The 19,034-nt window shown below is 39.5% G+C and overlaps 1 protein-coding gene across 3 annotated transcripts in view; it reads right to left on the bottom strand.

Annotated features, from left to right (window-relative positions):
• Window positions 1–2,356: 2,356 nt before the first annotated feature.
• Window positions 2,357–19,034, bottom strand: part of LOC125622917 (calcium release-activated calcium channel protein 1) — a 32,489-nt gene continuing 15,811 nt past the window's right edge. Inside the window, exons 2-3 of one of the 3 annotated variants that reach the window (XM_048821533.2) lie at window positions 16,834–16,893; window positions 13,029–16,650 (exon numbers count right to left, since the gene is read on the bottom strand). In XM_048821533.2, the coding sequence (XP_048677490.1) occupies window positions 16,084–16,650; window positions 16,834–16,893 (627 nt within the window). In that variant the 3' untranslated portion in view covers window positions 13,029–16,083. Of the gene's footprint in view, window positions 5,336–13,028; window positions 16,651–16,833; window positions 16,894–19,034 lie in introns of those variants that run through there. The other 2 variants (XM_048821536.2, XM_048821535.2) reach the window with 2 other exon arrangements.

Raw genomic sequence — 19,034 nt, 5'->3', positions numbered from 1 at the left:
CCAAAAAGGCTGCAGGTTTCATACAAGAAATTCCTTATAATCCTACAGAAGTATTTTCTAGCTCAACTTGAAAGGGAGGAAGGAAATAGCGATCTATTACGATGCCCTGTCACAGCTGAGGAGGATTTCTCCCATCAAAGCCCAAATGAATTGGCTTTTGGTAGGTGAACTAGATATGTAGGGGCTGCCCAGGAGAATAGAATTCCTCCTACATTTCCTATCACCCACAGGCTATAGTAGCAGCCAGAGCCCTCCATATTCCCCCAAGTTTTTTGGCCAAAAGATGCTGAAGTTTAGTTGGACTGGTCACACCTTCACCCTCACTCCCACACAGTAAGCTTCTGCTGAGAACAGCTCTGTGAGATGCTGAGGGGAGGAGTATAGTGCCCCTGGCCCAGCATCCCTATGGCATGCCTTCCCTGTACAGAGGAATCCCAGTGTTTCCATTAGTCTCACAGCTTTTTGTGCCTGCACAGGGGAGATGGGAAGCTGCATTTCCCTTACATACTCCACAGTAAGCTATAATGAATTTTCAAAAACATGTTTTGAAATACCCAGTCTTCTCAGAAACTATGTATGGTCTTAGTAAAAGCCACCACTCTACTTAACAGCTGGTGCGCTAGATAAATGTCATCAAGTAGGCCTGAGAACCACTGTGTGTGATCAAAATCCACATCTGGTAAATAGAAGGCAAATTCTAAGCCTAGCTCTACCTCTCTCTTGCCTTCAGTAAGTCACTTAACTGTAGAGCAGTGGTTCTCAAGCAGGGGTCTGGTGCCTCTTGGGGGGCCACAAGCAGGTTTCAGGGAGGCTGCCAAGCAGGGCTGGCATTAGACTTGCTGGGGCCCGGGACAGCAAGCCGAAGCCCCACTACACGGGGCTGAAGCAGAGGCCCAATGCCCTGCCACCCAGTGCTGAAGCTGAAGCCTAAGCAACTTAGCTTCACGGGGCCCCCTGTGGCATGGGGCTTGGGCAATTGCCCTGCTTGCTACCCCCTAATGCTAGCCCTGGCTTTTACATGAACAAAAATAGTTATAGCCCAGGTGGGCTGTGGAATTGTTATAGCATGTTGGGGGGTCCTCAAAGAAAAAGGTTGAGATCGCCTGCCCGAGAGCACACATCGTTAGGCTGAAGTCAATGAAGGCATGCTAGGTTACGTTAGATATATTTCCAAATTGGTGCAAGAGATATATGTACCTTCTGCAGAGAACTGCTATGAGGATTCATATGTGTAAAGCACACAAGTGCCATGTTACATCAGAATATCTGAAGCTGATTCATGAAAAACAAAACAAAAAAAATCACTGTTAATCAGTTAGTGTGTGATTAGTTCATCCACTTTACACTGCACTTCTGAATATCAATGAAAATGAGAATATATTTTTGAGGGGAGTTCATTCAAGTGACTCCCCAAACTCTAATTTAAGTAAGAGCCTCCTTAAAAAAAAACATTGAGTCGAGAACACTATCAATGTCAGGTTTAGTCCCAAGAATAAAGCAGTGTTAAAGTGAGGAAAAAGACTGTGACCATATTATTCTCTTTATGCCTATTTGTGGAGTCAGGAAGGGTTTTGTCTGCACCTGGTAGCCCTTGTACCACATTACACTCAAGACTCTGAATGCTGAATCACTGAACACGTAAGAGGATATCTTCACAAAACTGAGATGATTACTGGCATCGTGTAACTAAATGGAGTAAAATGAGTGACAGTTACAGAACAAGATGTTTGTCAGATGTCTTGGTGACAAGAGAAATTATAAGCATATTTTATTTCAATTTTAAATCTAAATCTAATATATACAAAACCGTTGTTTAAACTGTTTAAAGTAAATGCTTAATACCATTAGTATAAACGGGAACAGAATAAAATTGAGTGCACTGTACTATTTAGAGAACAGACTTGACATCATGAGTTCTGGTCTTTATTTGTGCCTCTGCCATGCAGTTAATATGTGATCTTGCACAAGACACATCTTTTGTGACCATTTCCCCAGCTGAAGAATGGGGAAAATACATAAATGAGTTGTGCCTAAAGGCTTAAAGTGCAGAAAAAATGACTAGTAATAGCTCTAATTTAAAAGGAATGCAAACAGTTAAAAAAATTAATAAGGTGCCCTATTTACCTTGTCCTTTTACAAACCCACATTTTCTATTTTTAAAAGTTTTCCTCTGCTGTTGCTTTGTGAAAGATTCACACAAGAGGGGAAAAGTGACGTATCCAGGAGAAACAACAAAAGCGACCCCCTTCTACACACACCCTTGGGGGGAGGGGAGGAGAATGTATTTATTTATTTTCTATGCTCTTTCATCTATAGCAATTTTTAAGAGTTATACATAAATTGGAAGGTACAAAGCTTTCAGAAAAGTGAAGTTTTATTTAAACTTGATAGTGTCCCTTTAAGATATTTGCTCCAGTATGCTTACTTTACCACAGCTTTCTAAAAGTCTACTTTCCCAGGTTAAGTAAGGTATCATTAGATTTATCACTGTCAACAACTCAGTAAAGGATGGGCAACTGGGTTTTTTGCTCCGGCTGGTAAATTTTCAAGACCATTTCAGAATGCCGTTTACTAAAGTTTTTACTAATATAATCCCACTAGCACTACAGGAACGAACAGTTGTGGAACAGTAAGTGAAATTCTGCTCATCAACTGTTATATTTCAGCTGCAAAAACACTGGTAATGTCAAAACCAGAGAGAATTTCTGTTTGACTTTCATATCCAGGAGTTTTTGGGGACTGCAACGCAAAGAATGTTTTTGCTTGTGAACAGAGCAAAATAGGAGCAAAAATGTCACTGAGATATAGCCACAGCACTCTGATACAAATTTCAAAGTAATTTTTTAGAATATAAACTGCACTTTGGGTCCAGTCTTCTCAACACATCTTATTGGGAGTAGTGCTTTTGCTAATAAGTCAGTTGCATTGATGCAAGTGGGACTACTCATGATAATAAGTACTACCCTCAGGAGTCAGTGTTTGCAAAATTAGGACCTTAATTTGTAAAGCATGTTGAATTCAACTGGTAAAGAGGCCAGGCATAACTGACTTCATTCAACGTAAGCAAAAGCATGCACAGCTCCACTTGAAGTCAAAGAGGCATAGCTCCGATTAGGCCATGACTGAATTTGTTACCTCCGATCACAAAATTACAGGATTACGTTCTATATTAGCAGCTACGAGCTGAGATCCCAGTTCTGTTCCATGGGATCTGAACGTATCACAAACTGGTAGTTTCTGGCTTCAAAGAGATTTTTCACCAACTATCCCACCCATTTCCATCCTTCAGTGAAGGCAGGAGAAACGCTGTCCAAAAGCCACAATTCACTTTTAAATGTATCCAGAGTCACACAAATTCTGAACGAATTGAGGCCAAATCCTATAATCCTTGTCAAGTGTGAGTTTTTGCTTGAGGAAGAACTTAGAATTTGACACAATAGCTTGAGGCTAAAACAGCAGCTTCGTTCAATAAAAGATACAGGTCTTACAATTAAGAAGCAATCCTACTTCTTCAAATAAAAATCAGTTGTTTTCATAAATAAGTCTATGTAGCAATAAGTGGTCTTCCACAGCATTTTGGAAGCAAAAATCATGTGTAATTAAGATTTAACATCTTAGATACAATATTTGAGCAAGCAGAAGATTTTTCCACTGAACAAGATCAAGGCGGAGCAGTTTACTTGGGATTCCCACACAGACAAAGCGCCTTTTATCATTTGTATCTGAGATTTTATTCAAAAATATATTTAATATATAAAAAGTATAAAATATTTGCTACTTTGGTTTGGAACAAAAGCAGTAGCTCTACTGTGGTTTAGTCTCTACCGGTGTATGTTATTGCTAGAGAAAAGCCATTAATAGCAAGTTTTCAACCAAGAAAAAAAAATAAATCTGGTGGTAGTTTCTCCATCTATTTATTTTTTAAAAACGGTTCTTTAATGAAAACAGGTAATTTTATCACTTCGGAGAACATATCTGCTCCCATGAATTTTAAAGCAGGTATTGCTTTTCTCTCTATTTTCTTCCCAAAAGAAGAGCAGACTTAGGGCCTCAGTCCTACAGATAAAAAGAACAGGAGTACTTGTGGCACTCCTGTTCTTTTTGCAGATACAGACTAACACGGCTGCTGCTCTGAAACCAGTCCTACAGATGCACATCACAATAGGACTGATCATGGGTATCTGGTAGCTGCCATGGCAAAAGGCCCTATAGAAATTAATACAGTAATAGTTACTTGGCAGAAAAACCATGATTGGGGGAGCTAGTGGGAAAAGGAAAGGTGGAAAAGCTCTCAATTTTACCTTTCATCAGACTTTTAGAGTTCACAGTTTAGCACTGAAACCAAATGCTAATTACTCCAAGTCCCAAGTAATTTGTATTGTGCCATGCTACATGTATTGGACAAGCAATACTTTCTAGCAAACACCAACATCAAATAGAAAGAAATAAGGCTTCCCTCCCACCACTAACAAATACCAAGGCCTAAAATGTAATTCCTCTTACGCATTGATATATTCACCATTAAAAATAAACAATTCAGATGATAAGAAGAAGGATGAGAGATGCATGCTCAGTGCAGCCATACCCCAACATCAGTCTCTTCAGATGTCAGTTGTCTAAGATATCATGGTATTTTTTTACTGTTAGAAATTAGCACAGAATTTATAAATCTCTCTTTAAAATAAATCAACAGTCCAGCTAGTTCACGCAAGGAGGAGTCAACATAGCAAGGCAGAAACAAAAAATGGATTTGAAACCAAATATAGCTTTATACAAAATGGCTTCCAGGAGGTGGCAAGGTGTCGCCTCTGTGGTCCAGCTGATCCTGGAGTCGCGCAAACTCAGCAAGTTCATTCAGTTCTTGAAACTGCCTGTCTGTTTTGTGGCTAACCAGTGACCTATAGAAGTGGACTGCAAATACAATGAAAATCAATCCAAAAGGAACCATAATAGATGTTGAGGCAATAGCTGCTGCTGCTCCTGGGGTGATGGTGGAATTGTTGCCATGGACTGACTCATTAGAAGGTGTCCCTTGTGGAAGAAATTTCACCCAACACAGCAGCACCACTTCTGCAAGGAAGAGCAAAGTCCCAATGACAGTGGAAAACGCCCAGGCGAGCTCAATGTGCCGGTGCATACGCTCATGCGGAGACTCATTAACAGAGTTGAGATTGTGCACATTACTAACGGCCTCTATATTTGGAAGAATGCAGGTGCTTATCATGAGAGCAAAGAGGTGAACGGCAACAAGCACAGTAGTACAGGCACTGAAAGCTATCAAGAGACCTGGAGGGTAGACATGTTTTGAATCTAGCTGAACCTCCACCATAGCCACCTGGAAAGGAAGAAGAAAGATTTAAAACTGAACTGTATATTTTAATCTATCACTTTACAAACAACAGGTTTAACATTAGCCGGTTTGAACATTTCCATTTTAGATCAATACAATATTTTAATGATATAATTTAATTCTCACTACATCTGGACAATGAAAACAGACTTGGCAATGTCACTTTGATTGTCATGCAGTAGCACTATGCTGCAAAGTTTGAGCTCCAGACACTGCAGGGAAGTCCTAATCAGAGAGTGGATAAACATCCGATTTAAAACATTCAAAGCTGGATTTTAAAAAAACTAAAATAAATTTGAAATTATGGCAATTCATATTAAAGCCTAAATTTATTTTAAATCTTTTAAAATAATTTGAATGGAATGAGATAATATTCAGACAGTACATGTTTGCCAAATATTTTAAAATAAAAGTTAAACCACTGAACTGCTGGAAGTCAGTGGCTAAGCACCTGAAACTAGAGTTTGTTGAAGTTCTCAAGAAACTTAACAGCAGTAGCCTCTTCTCCTGGTGCAAAGAATAGTTCATTCAAAGTTGAGAAACCAGTTAGGAGTTGAAAAAGCAAAAAAGCTTTTTTTCCTCTTCAAATTCATGAACAAAAACAGGAGGTTCAGATCTACTACTTCTAAAAATACTGAAGGACATGGTGACCAGAAACAATCAGATCAGTTCGTTAGCTTCCTCTAATCAGTGGTTTTAAATGCAATACTGTTTTGATACAAAAAAATAAATTTACATATCCAGCACATTAAGGTTGTTTTTATTTAAATAACATTTTAAAAATGCACAGAAAACATTTTTCATTGAATTCCAATTTCCATTCATGCAGCTTGATGCAAGTCAAAAGTAAAAATTTAATGAAGGAAATAAACGTCATTCATTATTTTACAACAAAACAATGTAAAAAAAATAAGGCTCTGAATAAGTGTTAAGCTATATAATAGCTTAAATTGTGAGAACAGATATAGCATGTCTTCCTGGTTAAGAAGAAATACCAAGAACAATCTAGATACTATATTTAATTGCAAATAAACGTTAATAGCAACCAGTGAGAATCAACCTTTCTTTAGGAAAACAAAAAGAAAAAAGAAAAGGAGTACTTGTGGCACCTTAGAGACTAACCAATTTATTTGAGCATGAGCTTTCGTGAGCTACAGCTCACTTCATCAAATGTATACCGTGGAAACTGCAGCAGACTTTATATACACACAGAGATTGTTTCATATTCTCTGTGTGTATATAAAGTCTGCTGCAGTTTCCACGGTATACATCTGATGAAGTGAGCTGTAGCTCACGAAAGCTCATGCTCAAATAAATTGGTTAGTCTCTAAGGTGCTACAAGTACTCCTTTTCTTTTTGTGAATACAGACTAACACGGCTGTTCCTCTGAAACCTGTCAAAAAGAAAAAAGAGTACAAATGCAAAACAAGATTAAAATAGATATTTAAATTGAGATTTCCTGCTTGCCATGATTTAAAAAAACACTACTGATTTTTAATCAACCACCCTGCCTTAAATCCAAACCAAAACCAGTGTAAATTTCTTATCATGTTAGGTTATAATTGAAACATTTTAACGAATCCTACACTCTGGGCCTGAGGTAGCCAATGGGGCCACATTTCACTTAATCCATTTCTAAGATACATCTATTGTAAGACGCATCGTCAGTAAAGACAACACATAAGTTAATGCCAACAAAATAACTGCCCTGCCAATTCCAAGTTAATTTCCATAAGTCAGCCAGGCCTTGAGGATCAGCATTTTAAGGCTCTGTTAGGCCACAAGGGAAGTGAAACAAATTCTAAAAAAAAGTAGGAATACTTCACTGTATTTTTCCCCAGCCATACAAAATTAGAGATTGTCAGTTTATCCATCTCCTGCTGATCTCAACTACAAGAGTGATGCAGACTCTAAGGATAATAGCTATGTTCATACTGCAGTAAAAAAAAACCCGTGGCTCTCTGCTGACTTGGGCTTATAGAGCTTGGGCCTGGGGGCTAAAAATTGCAGTGCAGGTGTGCAGAAGCTCAGATTTTTGAGACCAACCACCTTCTGGGGTTTCAGAGGCTGGGCTCTAGCTTAAGCCCAAACATCTACACCGCAATTTTTAGCCTTGCTACCTGAGCCCTGCAAGCCTGAGTCTGCTGACCTGGGCCAGCCACAGCCATGCCACAGATCTTTTATTGCAGTGCAGCTGTGGCCTAAGATACATGGGGCCCAAAGCGTAAAGCGCTTCTCCACTATGCTAGGGATAGCCAAATGAGAATGGTGGAGAGGGTTGGGAAGGCTGGAAGGAAAAGCAGTATCTCTACTACTTCCTCTCTGCCTCTGGCCCCCAGACATCTAGAAAGCCACTCCTCAGCTACATGGGACAGAGTCGAGGACTAGTTCCCCAGCACAGGCGTCTCCTCTCAAGTCCAAGCATATTAGTAAGGCCGTACGAACTAGCATGTGGTCACCATGCATAGCTGCAATCCTCCCATCCCCAAAGGTTATAGTGGAACAACTCCCAGCAGGAACCATGGGAACTGCAAAGCCAAGGGAGCCATGCCTAGAGGCCTCCATGTGGATGACCCAGGGTTGCAATGATGTCCCAAGGTCAAAATAGATCTCAGAACATCCACAGGTTTAAGGGGTGGAACTCCCTTCCAGATCTGTAGGTGGGCAGGAAGAACCACACTCTGGCTGTATGACTTGAAACATAGGAAACTGTAGGAAACTCCTTGAGTGAAGATTTGGAGCTAGTCTCTCAGGTGCACTAGAGCAGCACTTGGCAAACAAGGGGAAGGTGGACCTGTGTAGTTTTAGGCCACCTTTATTTCCCCGGATTTTGGAGTACGTCTGGGGCACAACCAAACTACTGGGGGTGGAACCACTCAGGGATGCTCTAACTTGAGGAGGGTTATCACCAATACAAGGATCTACCCTACTAGCCAGGATTGCCAGGGTACACCCCCAATTTTTCCCTTCTCGCTCCCACTCCAGAATATCCCCTACACCAGCTGGGCCAGGCAGGGCTGGCATTGGACCAATCTAGCACTCCTCTGTTTGGGCAGAATGCCTTAAAGCTGCATCATCATTGGAGTGGCACTTAGGAGCACAGTTGCCAACTTTCACGCAGTAAACAAGCACCTCGACTTTCACAGTAAGTAAAAAATCAAGCTAATCCCATTTGAAAACAAGGCCAAAACAAGCCCATCCCTAAGAACCCCAACATTCTATGTGACTAGATCCCCCTGGCCCGCAGTCTGGGACTGTGGTGGGCCCACTGTGCACCCCAACTCTCTCCCCTCTTCTCCCCGCCCTTGCCCCTGCTTGCTGGGAGCCGATCTTAAAAAAAAGGAAGCAACAAGCTACAAGCAAAAACTAGCCAACAAGCAACTCACAAGCCAATTAAGCCAAAGACAAGCCCAATTTCTGCGTTTTTTCCATGGGTTTGGCATATCTGCTTAGGAGTGGCCAAGGATGTGGGGTGAAAAGCTGACCCCACTAAATTCAATGGAAGTTTTGCCATTTACTTCAGTGGGGCCAGGATTTCACACCTGATCCTAATGAAGTTCTCCCCTGCCTCTGCCACATGAGGCAGAAATAGCTCAATGTTCCTTTAAATGTAAACTGAGAGGTTTCCATTCATTTTAGAAAACTTCACTTGATGGTCATGTATTATATTTATCATCCCTGCTGGGCCACATAAACTATTTCATTAGTCAGTGCAGAAATGCCCCTAGCAAGAGAGGAAACTTTAAAAGCAACTCTTTCAGAAGATTCTTATAAGCATTTACAGATGCTTAGAGACTTTAATCCTGCCATTTCTCTTGAAAAACAAATACATTATCCTGATAAATTTGTCTGAGACAGAGCAGTTGCTTTTGAGTAAAGCAGAAATAACAAGAAAATTTCAGCAAGCAACCTTTATCAGAGGGCTTGACGAATTTGTCAGCATGTGTTTAAGTCCAGAAAGAAAAGTGACAGGCTGCATAAGGAATAGAATAGAAAATACTGAAAAGGTGATAAAAACCATGGAAGATTGTCATACTGTGGACAGAGCTGATCACCCGATATGAAAAGAGGATAGAGGAGAAATAGAGAAGGGGTCCAGAGACAGATGATAAAAATAGTTTGACGCATAGAAAGACAAAGACATTAACATTATTGGTATTCTTTAGTTTAGAGGCGAATAAGAGGGACACAATAGAAGTATACAAAATAATGAATTGTAATTGGAAACAGCTTTCTTCCACAACAGTAAATCTGTGTAATTTTAAAAAACAATTAGCTATTCATATGGATGATGACATCCAATTACATTAAGTAGGATTTTATTTTATTTTTTAAAAGAGGGGCTATAAACCCTCATGCTTCAGGGGATAAATTAACCACTATTTGACTAGGATAAGGAAGAAACTTTCCCAGTATGCAGGTTATTCCATCATTTTCCATGCTGAGGTTTTTTGCACCTTCCTCAGAAGCAACCGATACTAGCACTCCCAGAGACAGTCCCCATTTGTTGACTGTAGACAAATAGGCCACAACTCCCCTGTTGTCAAAAATATGCTTGCGACTTTACCACATTTTTCCTCTCTAGTCTGTTAACAGGATCTACAAGTCAACATCAACCATGCAAAGCACTGTGGCATGCCTGGGTTATACTTTGTCTAGACTATGTACTTGCTAAGATAAATAGCCTATACATAGATATTGAAAGGAGAAGTAATAAATAGGCACTTGTTGTCATAATAAAATCAGGAAAGTTGTAGGAAGTGTTTTAAAGGATTTAGTGAAAGACTGCAGGATAAATTTAAGTCCAGTTAAGAGGGAGATTCTACAGCAGCTCTTGAATAATCAGCGTTTACAAATCCTGAACTTCTTTAATTACATTGAGTACAATATTTGTGGTTTTAATTTAGATTGAACAGGCCCATCCAGATGATGTTTTAGAAGAGGCCCAGGCAATGCTTGACGACAGCCAAGAATGAGAACAGGCTGCTGATAAAGATATGAGAAAAGAACAAAAGACTCATTGTTACTTCTTCATTTGAATCATCTTTCTAGATCCATGGTACATGAGACGGTGTGTTTTGTAAAGCAGAGAAGCAGCACCAAAACCTACTTGGTTCTCAAGAAATTAATTAGTTCCTCAAAACTGCCACAATGTACACTTCATTCTGTATTTCCATTTGGACAGGATCCATTTTACTCAGGAGTTTGGAAGCTGAAGAGGCCTTATAGGAAGAAATAATTCTGCCCATGAATAAATTAGAAGTAGGTGTTGACCTCCTTTGACACTATATTATAGAAAACCTAAGTCTGATCATAAACCAATTTCCAGGCTGTTTTAATACCAGATGGCCATGTTAAGTGGGCTGAAAGCCAAGCACACATTATCCATACTTTCATGTCAGTTACAAGAATTAAAGTCATGGATGGCACTCTGAATGAAAGTCCTCCTCCTGGAAGGTCTGTATTTATATTTTCTTCAGACCATAGCACTAACTCAGTGTAATACTAGTGCTCCTGTTAAATTAAAAACAGACTAGTACAGATGGGTGAATGAAACTACGTGCTGGCATAGATGTCAGCCTGGTATTGCAGAAAGAGGTGCATTCTGCTGGTGGGTGCAGTTAGGGTTTTTAATATGGGCTTGCTTGACTTTGCCTTCTATACATCCCAAGAGTATTAATTGAGTTTACAAATTTCTGTACATAGGGGTAGCTTTATTGGAACTAAGAATCATTTTCATGCTGCACTGAACACCATTTAAAAAAATTAAATGAAAAGGTGAGATGGAACCTGGTTTGCAGCCAGATACATGACTGCCATACTGTAGTGTGTTACAAAGAGGTCATTTTCCAGCAAGACAGCCATTCCCAAAACACTACCCATAAGTGCCAGGTTTACAATAATGTCCATTTAGTTATGGGGAGATGATTTCTTCCCAAAGTGACTACTAGTCTTGATCCAAAAAGGCTGCAGGTTTCATACAAGAAATTCCTTATAATCCTACAGAAGTATTTTCTAGCTCAACTTGAAAGGGAGGAAGGAAATAGCGATCTATTACGATGCCCTGTCACAGCTGAGGAGGATTTCTCCCATCAAAGCCCAAATGAATTGGCTTTTGGTAGGTGAACTAGATATGTAGGGGCTGCCCAGGAGAATAGAATTCTTCCTACATTTCCTATCACCCACAGGCTATAGTAGCAGCCAGAGCCCTCCATATTCCCCCAAGTTTTTTGGCCAAAAGATGCTGAAGTTTAGTTGGACTGGTCACACCTTCACCCTCACTCCCACACAGTAAGCTTCTGCTGAGAACAGCTCTGTGAGATGCTGAGGGGAGGAGTATAGTGCCCCTGGCCCAGCATCCCTATGGCATGCCTTCCCTGTACAGAGGAATCCCAGTGTTTCCATTAGTCTCACAGCTTTTTGTGCCTGCACAGGGGAGATGGGAAGCTGCATTTCCCTTACATACTCCACAGTAAGCTATAATGAATTTTCAAAAACATGTTTTGAAATACCCAGTCTTCTCAGTAACTATGTATGGTCTTAGTAAAAGCCACCACTCTACTTAACAGCTGGTGCTCTAGATAAATGTCATCAAGTAGGCCTGAGAACCACTGTGTGTGATCAAAATCCACATCTGGTAAATAGAAGGCAAATTCTAAGCCTAGCTCTACCTCTCTCTTGCCTTCAGTAAGTCACTTAACCTTAGAGCAGTGGTTCTCTACCAGGGGTCTGGTGCCTCTTGGGGGGCCACGAGAAGGTTTCAGGGAGGCTGCCAAGCAGGGCTGACATTAGACTTGCTGGGGCCCGGGACAGCAAGCCGAAGCCCCACTACACGGGGCTGAAGCAGGGGCCCAATGCCCTGCCACCCGGTGCTGAAGCTGAAGCCTAAGCAACTTAGCTTCACGGGGGCCCCTGTGCCATGGGGCTCGGGCAATTGCCCTGCTTGCTACCCCCTAATGCTAGCCCTGGCTTTTACATGAACAAAAATAGTTATAGCCCAGGTGGGCTGTGGAATTGTTATAGCATGTTGGGGGGTCCTCAAAGAAAAAGGTTGAGAACGCCTGCCCGAGAACACACATCGTTAGGCTGAAGTCAATGAAGGCATGCTAGGTTACGTTAGATATATTTCCAAATTGGTGCAAGAGATATATGTACCTTCTGCAGAGAACTGCTATGAGGATTCATATGTGTAAAGCACACAAGTGCCATGTTACATCAGAATATCTGAAGCTGATTCATGAAAAAAAACAAAAAAAATCACTGTTAATCAGTTAGTGTGTGATTAGTTCATCCAATTTACACTGCACTTCTGAATATCAATGAAAATGGGAATGTATTTTTGTTGAGTTCATTCAATTGACTCCCCAAACTCTAATTTAAGTAAGAGCCTCCTTTAAAAAAAACACTGAGTCGAGAACAGTATCAAGGTCAGGTTTAGTCCCAAGAATAAAGCAGTGTTAAAGTGAGGAAAGAGACTGTGACCACATTATTCTCTTTATGCCTATTTGTGGAGTCAGGAAGGGTTTTGTCTGCACCTGGTAGCCCATGTACCACATTACACTCAAGACTCTGAAAAGTGAATCACTGAACACGTAAGAGGATATCTTCACGAAACTGAGATTATTACTGGCACCGTGTAACTAAATGGAGTAAAATGAGTGACAGTTACAGAACAAGATGTTTGTCAGATGTCTTGGTGACAAGACAAATTATAAGCATATTTTATTTCAATTTTAAATCTAAGTACAATATATACAGCAACTGGTGTTTAAACTGTTTAAAGTAAATGCTTAATACCATTAGTATAAATTGGAACAGAATAAAATTGAGTGCACTGTACTGTTTAGAGAACAGACTTGACATCATGAGTTCTGGTCTTTATTTGTGCCTCTGCCATGCAGTTAATATGTGATCTTGCACAAGACACATCTTTTGTGACCATTTCCCCAGCTGAAGAATGGGGAAAATACATAAATGAGTTGTGCCTAAAGGCTTAAAGTGCAGTTATGGTCAGAAAAAATGACTAGTAATAGCTCTAATTTAAAAGGAATGCAAACAGTTAAAAAAAATTAATAAGGTGCCCTATTTACCTTGTCCTTTTACAAACCCACATTTTCTATTTTTAAAAGTTTTCCTCTGCTGTTGCTTTGTGAAAGATTCACACAAGAGGGGAAAAGTGACGTATCCAGGAGAAACAACGAAAGCGACCCCCTTCTACACACACCCTTGGGGGGAGGGGAGGAGAATGTATCTATTTATTTTCTATCCTCTTTCATCTATAGCAATTTTTAAGAGTTATACATAAATTGGAAGGTACAAAGCTTTCAGAAAAGTGAAGTTTTATTTAAACTTGATAGTGTCCCTTTAAGATATTTGCTCCAGTATGCTTACTTTACCACAGCTTTCTAAAAGTCTACTTTCCCAGGTTAAGTAAGGTATCATTAGATTTATCACTGTCAACAACTCAGTAAAGGATGGGCAACTGGGTTTTTTGCTCCGGCTGGTAAATTTTCAAGACCATTTCAGAATGCCGTTTACTAAAGTTTTTACTAATATAATCCCACTAGCACTACAGGAACGAACAGTTGTGGAACCGTGAGCGGAATTCTGCTCATCAACTGTTATATTTCAGCTGCAAAAACACTGGTAATGTCAAAACCAGAGAGAATTTCTGTTTGACTTTCATATCCAGGAGTTTTTGGGGACTGCAACGCAAAGAATGTTTTTGCTTGTGAACAGAGCAAAATAGGAGCAAAAATGTCACTGAGATATAGCCACAGCACTCTGATACAAACTTCAAAGTAATTTTTTAGAATATAAACTGCACTTTGGGTCCAGTCTTCTCAACACATCTTATTGGGAGTAGTGCTTTTGCTAATAAGTCAGTTGCATTGATGCAAGTGGGACTACTCATGATAATAAGTACTACCCTCAGGAGTCAGTGTTTGCAAAATTAGGACCTTAATTTGTAAAGCATGTTGAATTCATCTGGTAAAGAGGCCAGGCATAACTGACTTCATTCAACGTAAGCAAAAGCATGCACAGCTCCACTTGAAGTCAAAGAGGCATAGTTCCGATTAGGCCATGACTGAATTTGTTACCTCCGATCACAAAATTACAGGATTACGTTCTATATTAGCAGCTACAAGCTGAGATCCCAGTTCTGTTCCATGGGATCTGAACGTATCACAAACTGGTAGTTTCTGGCTTCAAAGAGATTTTTCACCAACTATCCCACCCATTTCCATCCTTCAGTGAAGGCAGGAGAAACGCTGTCCAAAAGCCACAATTCACTTTTAAATGTATCCAGAGTCACACAAATTCTGAACGAATTGAGGCCAAATCCGATAATCCTTGTCAAGTGTGAGTTTTTGCTTGAGGAAGAACTTAGAATTTGACACAATAGCTTGAGGCTAAAACAGCAGCTTCGTTCAATAAAATATACAGGTCTTACAATTAAGAAGCAATCCTACTTCTTCAAATAAAAATCAGTTGTTTTCATAAATAAGTCTATGTAGCAATAAGTGGTCTTCCACAGCATTTTGGAAGCAAAAATCATGTGTAATTAAGATTTAATATCTTAGATACAATATTTGAGCAAGCAGAAGATTTTTCCACTGAACAAGATCAAGGCGGAGCAGTTTACTTGGGATTCCCACACAGACAAAGCGCCTTTTATCATTTGTATCTGAGATTTTATTCAAAAATATATTTAATATATAAAAAGTATAAAATATTTGCTACTTTGGTTTGGAACAAAAGCAGTAGCTCTACTGTGGTTTAGTCTCTACCGGTGTATGTTATTGCTAGAGAAAAGCCATTAATAGCAAGTTTTCAACCAAGAAAAAAAAAAAATCTGGTGGTAGTTTCTCCATCTATTTATTTTTTTAAAACGGTTCTTCAATGAAAACAGGCAATTTTATCACTTCGGAGAACATATCTGCTCCCATGAATTTTAAAGCAGGTATTGCTTTTCTCTCTATTTTCTTCCCAAAAGAAGAGCAGACTTAGGGCCTCAGTCCTACAGATAAAAAGAACAGGAGTACTTGTGGCACTCCTGTTCTTTTTGCAGATACAGACTAACACGGCTGCTGCTCTGAAACCAGTCCTACAGATGCACATCACAATAGGACTGATCATGGGTATCTGGTAGCTGCCATGGCAAAAGGCCCTATAGAAATTAATACAGTAATAGTTACTTGGCAGAAAAACCATGATTGGGGGAGCTAGTGGGAAAAGGAAAGGTGGAAAAGCTCTCAATTTTACCTTTCATCAGACTTTTAGAGTTCACAGTTTAGCACTGAAACCAAATGCTAATTACTCCAAGTCCCAAGTAATTTGTATTGTGCCATGCTACATGTATTGGACAAGCAATACTTTCTAGCAAACACCAACATCAAATAGAAAGAAATAAGGCTTCCCTCCCACCACTAACAAATACCAAGGCCTAAAATGTAATTCTTCTTACGCATTGATATATTCACCATTAAAAATAAACAATTCAGATGATAAGAAGAAGGATGAGAGATGCATGCTCAGTGCAGCCATACCCCAACATCAGTCTCTTCAGATGTCAGTTGTCTAAGATATCATGGTATTTTTTTACTGTTAGAAATTAGCACAGAACTTATAAATCTCTCTTTAAAATAAATCAACAGTCCAGCTAGTTCACGCAAGGAGGAGTCAACATAGCAAGGCAGAAACAAAAAATGGATTTGAAACCAAATATAGCTTTATACAAAATGGCTGCCAGGAGGTGGCAAGGTGTCGCCTCTGTGGTCCAGCTGATCCTGGAGTCGCGCAAACTCAGCAAGTTCATTCAGTTCTTGAAACTGCCTGTCTGTTTTGTGGCTAACCAGTGACCTATAGAAGTGGACTGCAAATACAATGAAAATCAATCCAAAAGGAACCATAATAGATGTTGAGGCAATAGCTGCTGCTGCTCCTGGGGTGATGGTGGAATTGTTGTCATGGACTGACTCATTAGAAGGTGTCCCTTGTGGAAGAAATTTCACCCAACACAGCAGCACCACTTCTGCAAGGAAGAGCAAAGTCCCAATGACAGTGGAAAACGCCCAGGCGAGCTCAATGTGCCGGTGCATACGCTCGTGCGGAGACTCCTTTACAGAGTTGAGATTGTGCACATTACTAACGGCCTCTATATTTGGAAGAATGCAGGTGCTTATCATGAGAGCAAAGAGGTGAATGGCAACAAGCACAGTAGTACAGGCACTGAAAGCTATCAAGAGACCTGGAGGGTAGGCATAATCTCTTTCTAGCTGAACCTCCACCATAGCCACCTGGAAAGGAAGAATAAAGATTTAAAACTGAACTGTATATTTTAATCTATCACTTTACAAACAACAGGTTTAACATTAACAGATTTAAACACTTCCATTTTTAGATCAATACAATATTTTAATGATATAATTTAATTCTCACTACATCTGGACAATGAAAACAGACTTGGCAATGTCACTTACTGATTGTCGTGCAGTAGCACTATGCTGCAAAGTTTGGGCTCCAAACACTGCAGGGAAGTCCTAATCAGAGAGTGGATAAACATCCGATTTAAAACAAATTCAAAACTGGATTTTTAAAAAACTAAAATAAATTTGAAATTATGACAATTCATAATAAAGCCTAAACTTATTTTAAATTTATTAAAATAATTTGAATGGAATAAGAAAATATTCAGACAGTACGTGTTTGCTGCTGAAGTTTTAAAAATAAAAGTTAAACCGCTGAACTGCTGGAAGTCACTGGTTAAGCACCTGGAACTAGGGTTTGTTGAAGTGCTAAAGCAGCTTTTGACAGCAGTAGGGTCTTCTCCTGGTGCAGAGAATATTCTCTTTATTTCATCTCAATAACTAGTTCATTCAAAGTTGAGAAACCAGTTGGGAATTGAAAAAGCAAAAAAGCTTCTTTTCCTCTTCAAATTCATGAACAAAAACAGGAGGTTCAGATCTACTACTTCTAAAAATACTGAAGGACATGGTAACCAGAAACAAACAGATCAATTTGTTAGCTACAGATAATACTTCCTCTAATCAGTTGTTTTAAACGCAATACTGTTTTGATACAAAAAAAAAATTATATATCCAGCACATTAAGGTTGTTTTTATTTAAGTAACATTTTAAAAATGCACAGACAACATTTTTCATTGAATTCCAATTTCCATCCATGCAGCTTGACACAAGTCAAAAGTGAAAATTTAATGAAGGAAATAAGAAACTTCATTCATTATTTTACAACAAAACAATGTAAAAAAAATAAGGCTCTGAATAAGTGTTAAGCTATATAATAGCTTAAATTGTGAGAACAGATATAGCATATCTTCCTGGTTAGCAAGAAATACCAAGAGCTCTCTCAGGTGCACTAGAGCAGCACTTGGCAAACAAGGGGAAGGTGGACCTGTGTAGTTTTAGGCCAACTTTATTTCCCCTGATTCTGGAGTATGTCTGGGGCACAACCAAACTACTGGGGGTGGAACCACTCAGGGATGCTCAAACTTGAGGAGGGTTGTTATCACCTATACAAGGATCTGCCCTACTAGCCAGGATCGTCAGGGTGCACCCCAATTTCTCCCTTCTCACTCCCACTCCAGAATATCCCCTACACCAGCTGGACCAGAAGGGACTGACATTGGACCAATCTAGCACTCCTCTGTTTGGGCAGAATGCCTTAAAGCTGCATCATCATTGGAGTGGCACTTAGGAGTATCCAAGGTTGTGGGGTGAAATCCTGACCCCACTAAATTCAATGCCAGTTTTGCCATTTACCGCAGTGGGGCCAGGATTTCACCCCTGATCCTAACAAAGTTCTCCCCTGCCTCTGCCACATAAGGCAGAAATAGCTCAATGTTCCTTTAAATGTAAATTGAGATGTTTCCATTCATATTATATGACCATCAGGTGAAGTCTTCTATTAGATTTATCATCCCTGCTAGGCCATCTAAACTATTCCCTTATCCAATGCAGAAATGCCCCTCACAAGAGAGGAAACTTTAAAAGTAACTCTTTCAGAGGATTCTTTTAAGCATTTACAGTTGCTTAGAGACTTTAATCCTGCCATTTCTCTTGAAAAACAAATACTTTATCATGATAAATTTGGCTCTGAGACAGAGCAGTTGCTTTTGAGTAAAGCAGAAATATAAGAACATTTCAGCAAGCAACATTTGGTCTCCTTTATCAGAGGGCTTCATTCATTCGTCAGCATGTGTTTAAATCAGAAACAAATGAGTAGTAAACTTATGAGGGTACATACATGTATGTAATCATCAGGGCTAAATTAATACACACTGAGATACTAGTTCTCTCATATTAAGAGTCACTGAAATAATTGGAACTAGTGTCTCCTATCAGTTCAATCCAAATATTGTCTCACCATGTCCCATTAGTGATTTAGACAAAAAAGATCTGTACTGAGTACTGTATAAATTAAATGCATCAGTCTTGTTCACATAATAAAAAAGCCTTCAAACTGTGGAGTACTATGAACACAGCAAGCAATGCGAACAAAAAGAACGAGAAATGGAAAGAAAAAAAAATGGAGCCATAACAAGTAGCAACAGATACTCAATTTGTCACTTTCCCTTAGCTGTATCAAACTATGTCTAATTAGATTTCCTGTTCATTACATTTGTATTGAGATGTCTGAGGACACAAATCAACTGGAAAGGAT

This window comes from Caretta caretta, chromosome 15 (assembly GCF_965140235.1).
Source record: "Caretta caretta isolate rCarCar2 chromosome 15, rCarCar1.hap1, whole genome shotgun sequence".
In the NCBI taxonomy this organism is placed as follows: domain Eukaryota; kingdom Metazoa; phylum Chordata; order Testudines; family Cheloniidae; genus Caretta; species Caretta caretta.
Note: the sequence above shows the minus strand (reverse complement) of the source record. Positions and strands in the feature narration are given on the sequence as shown.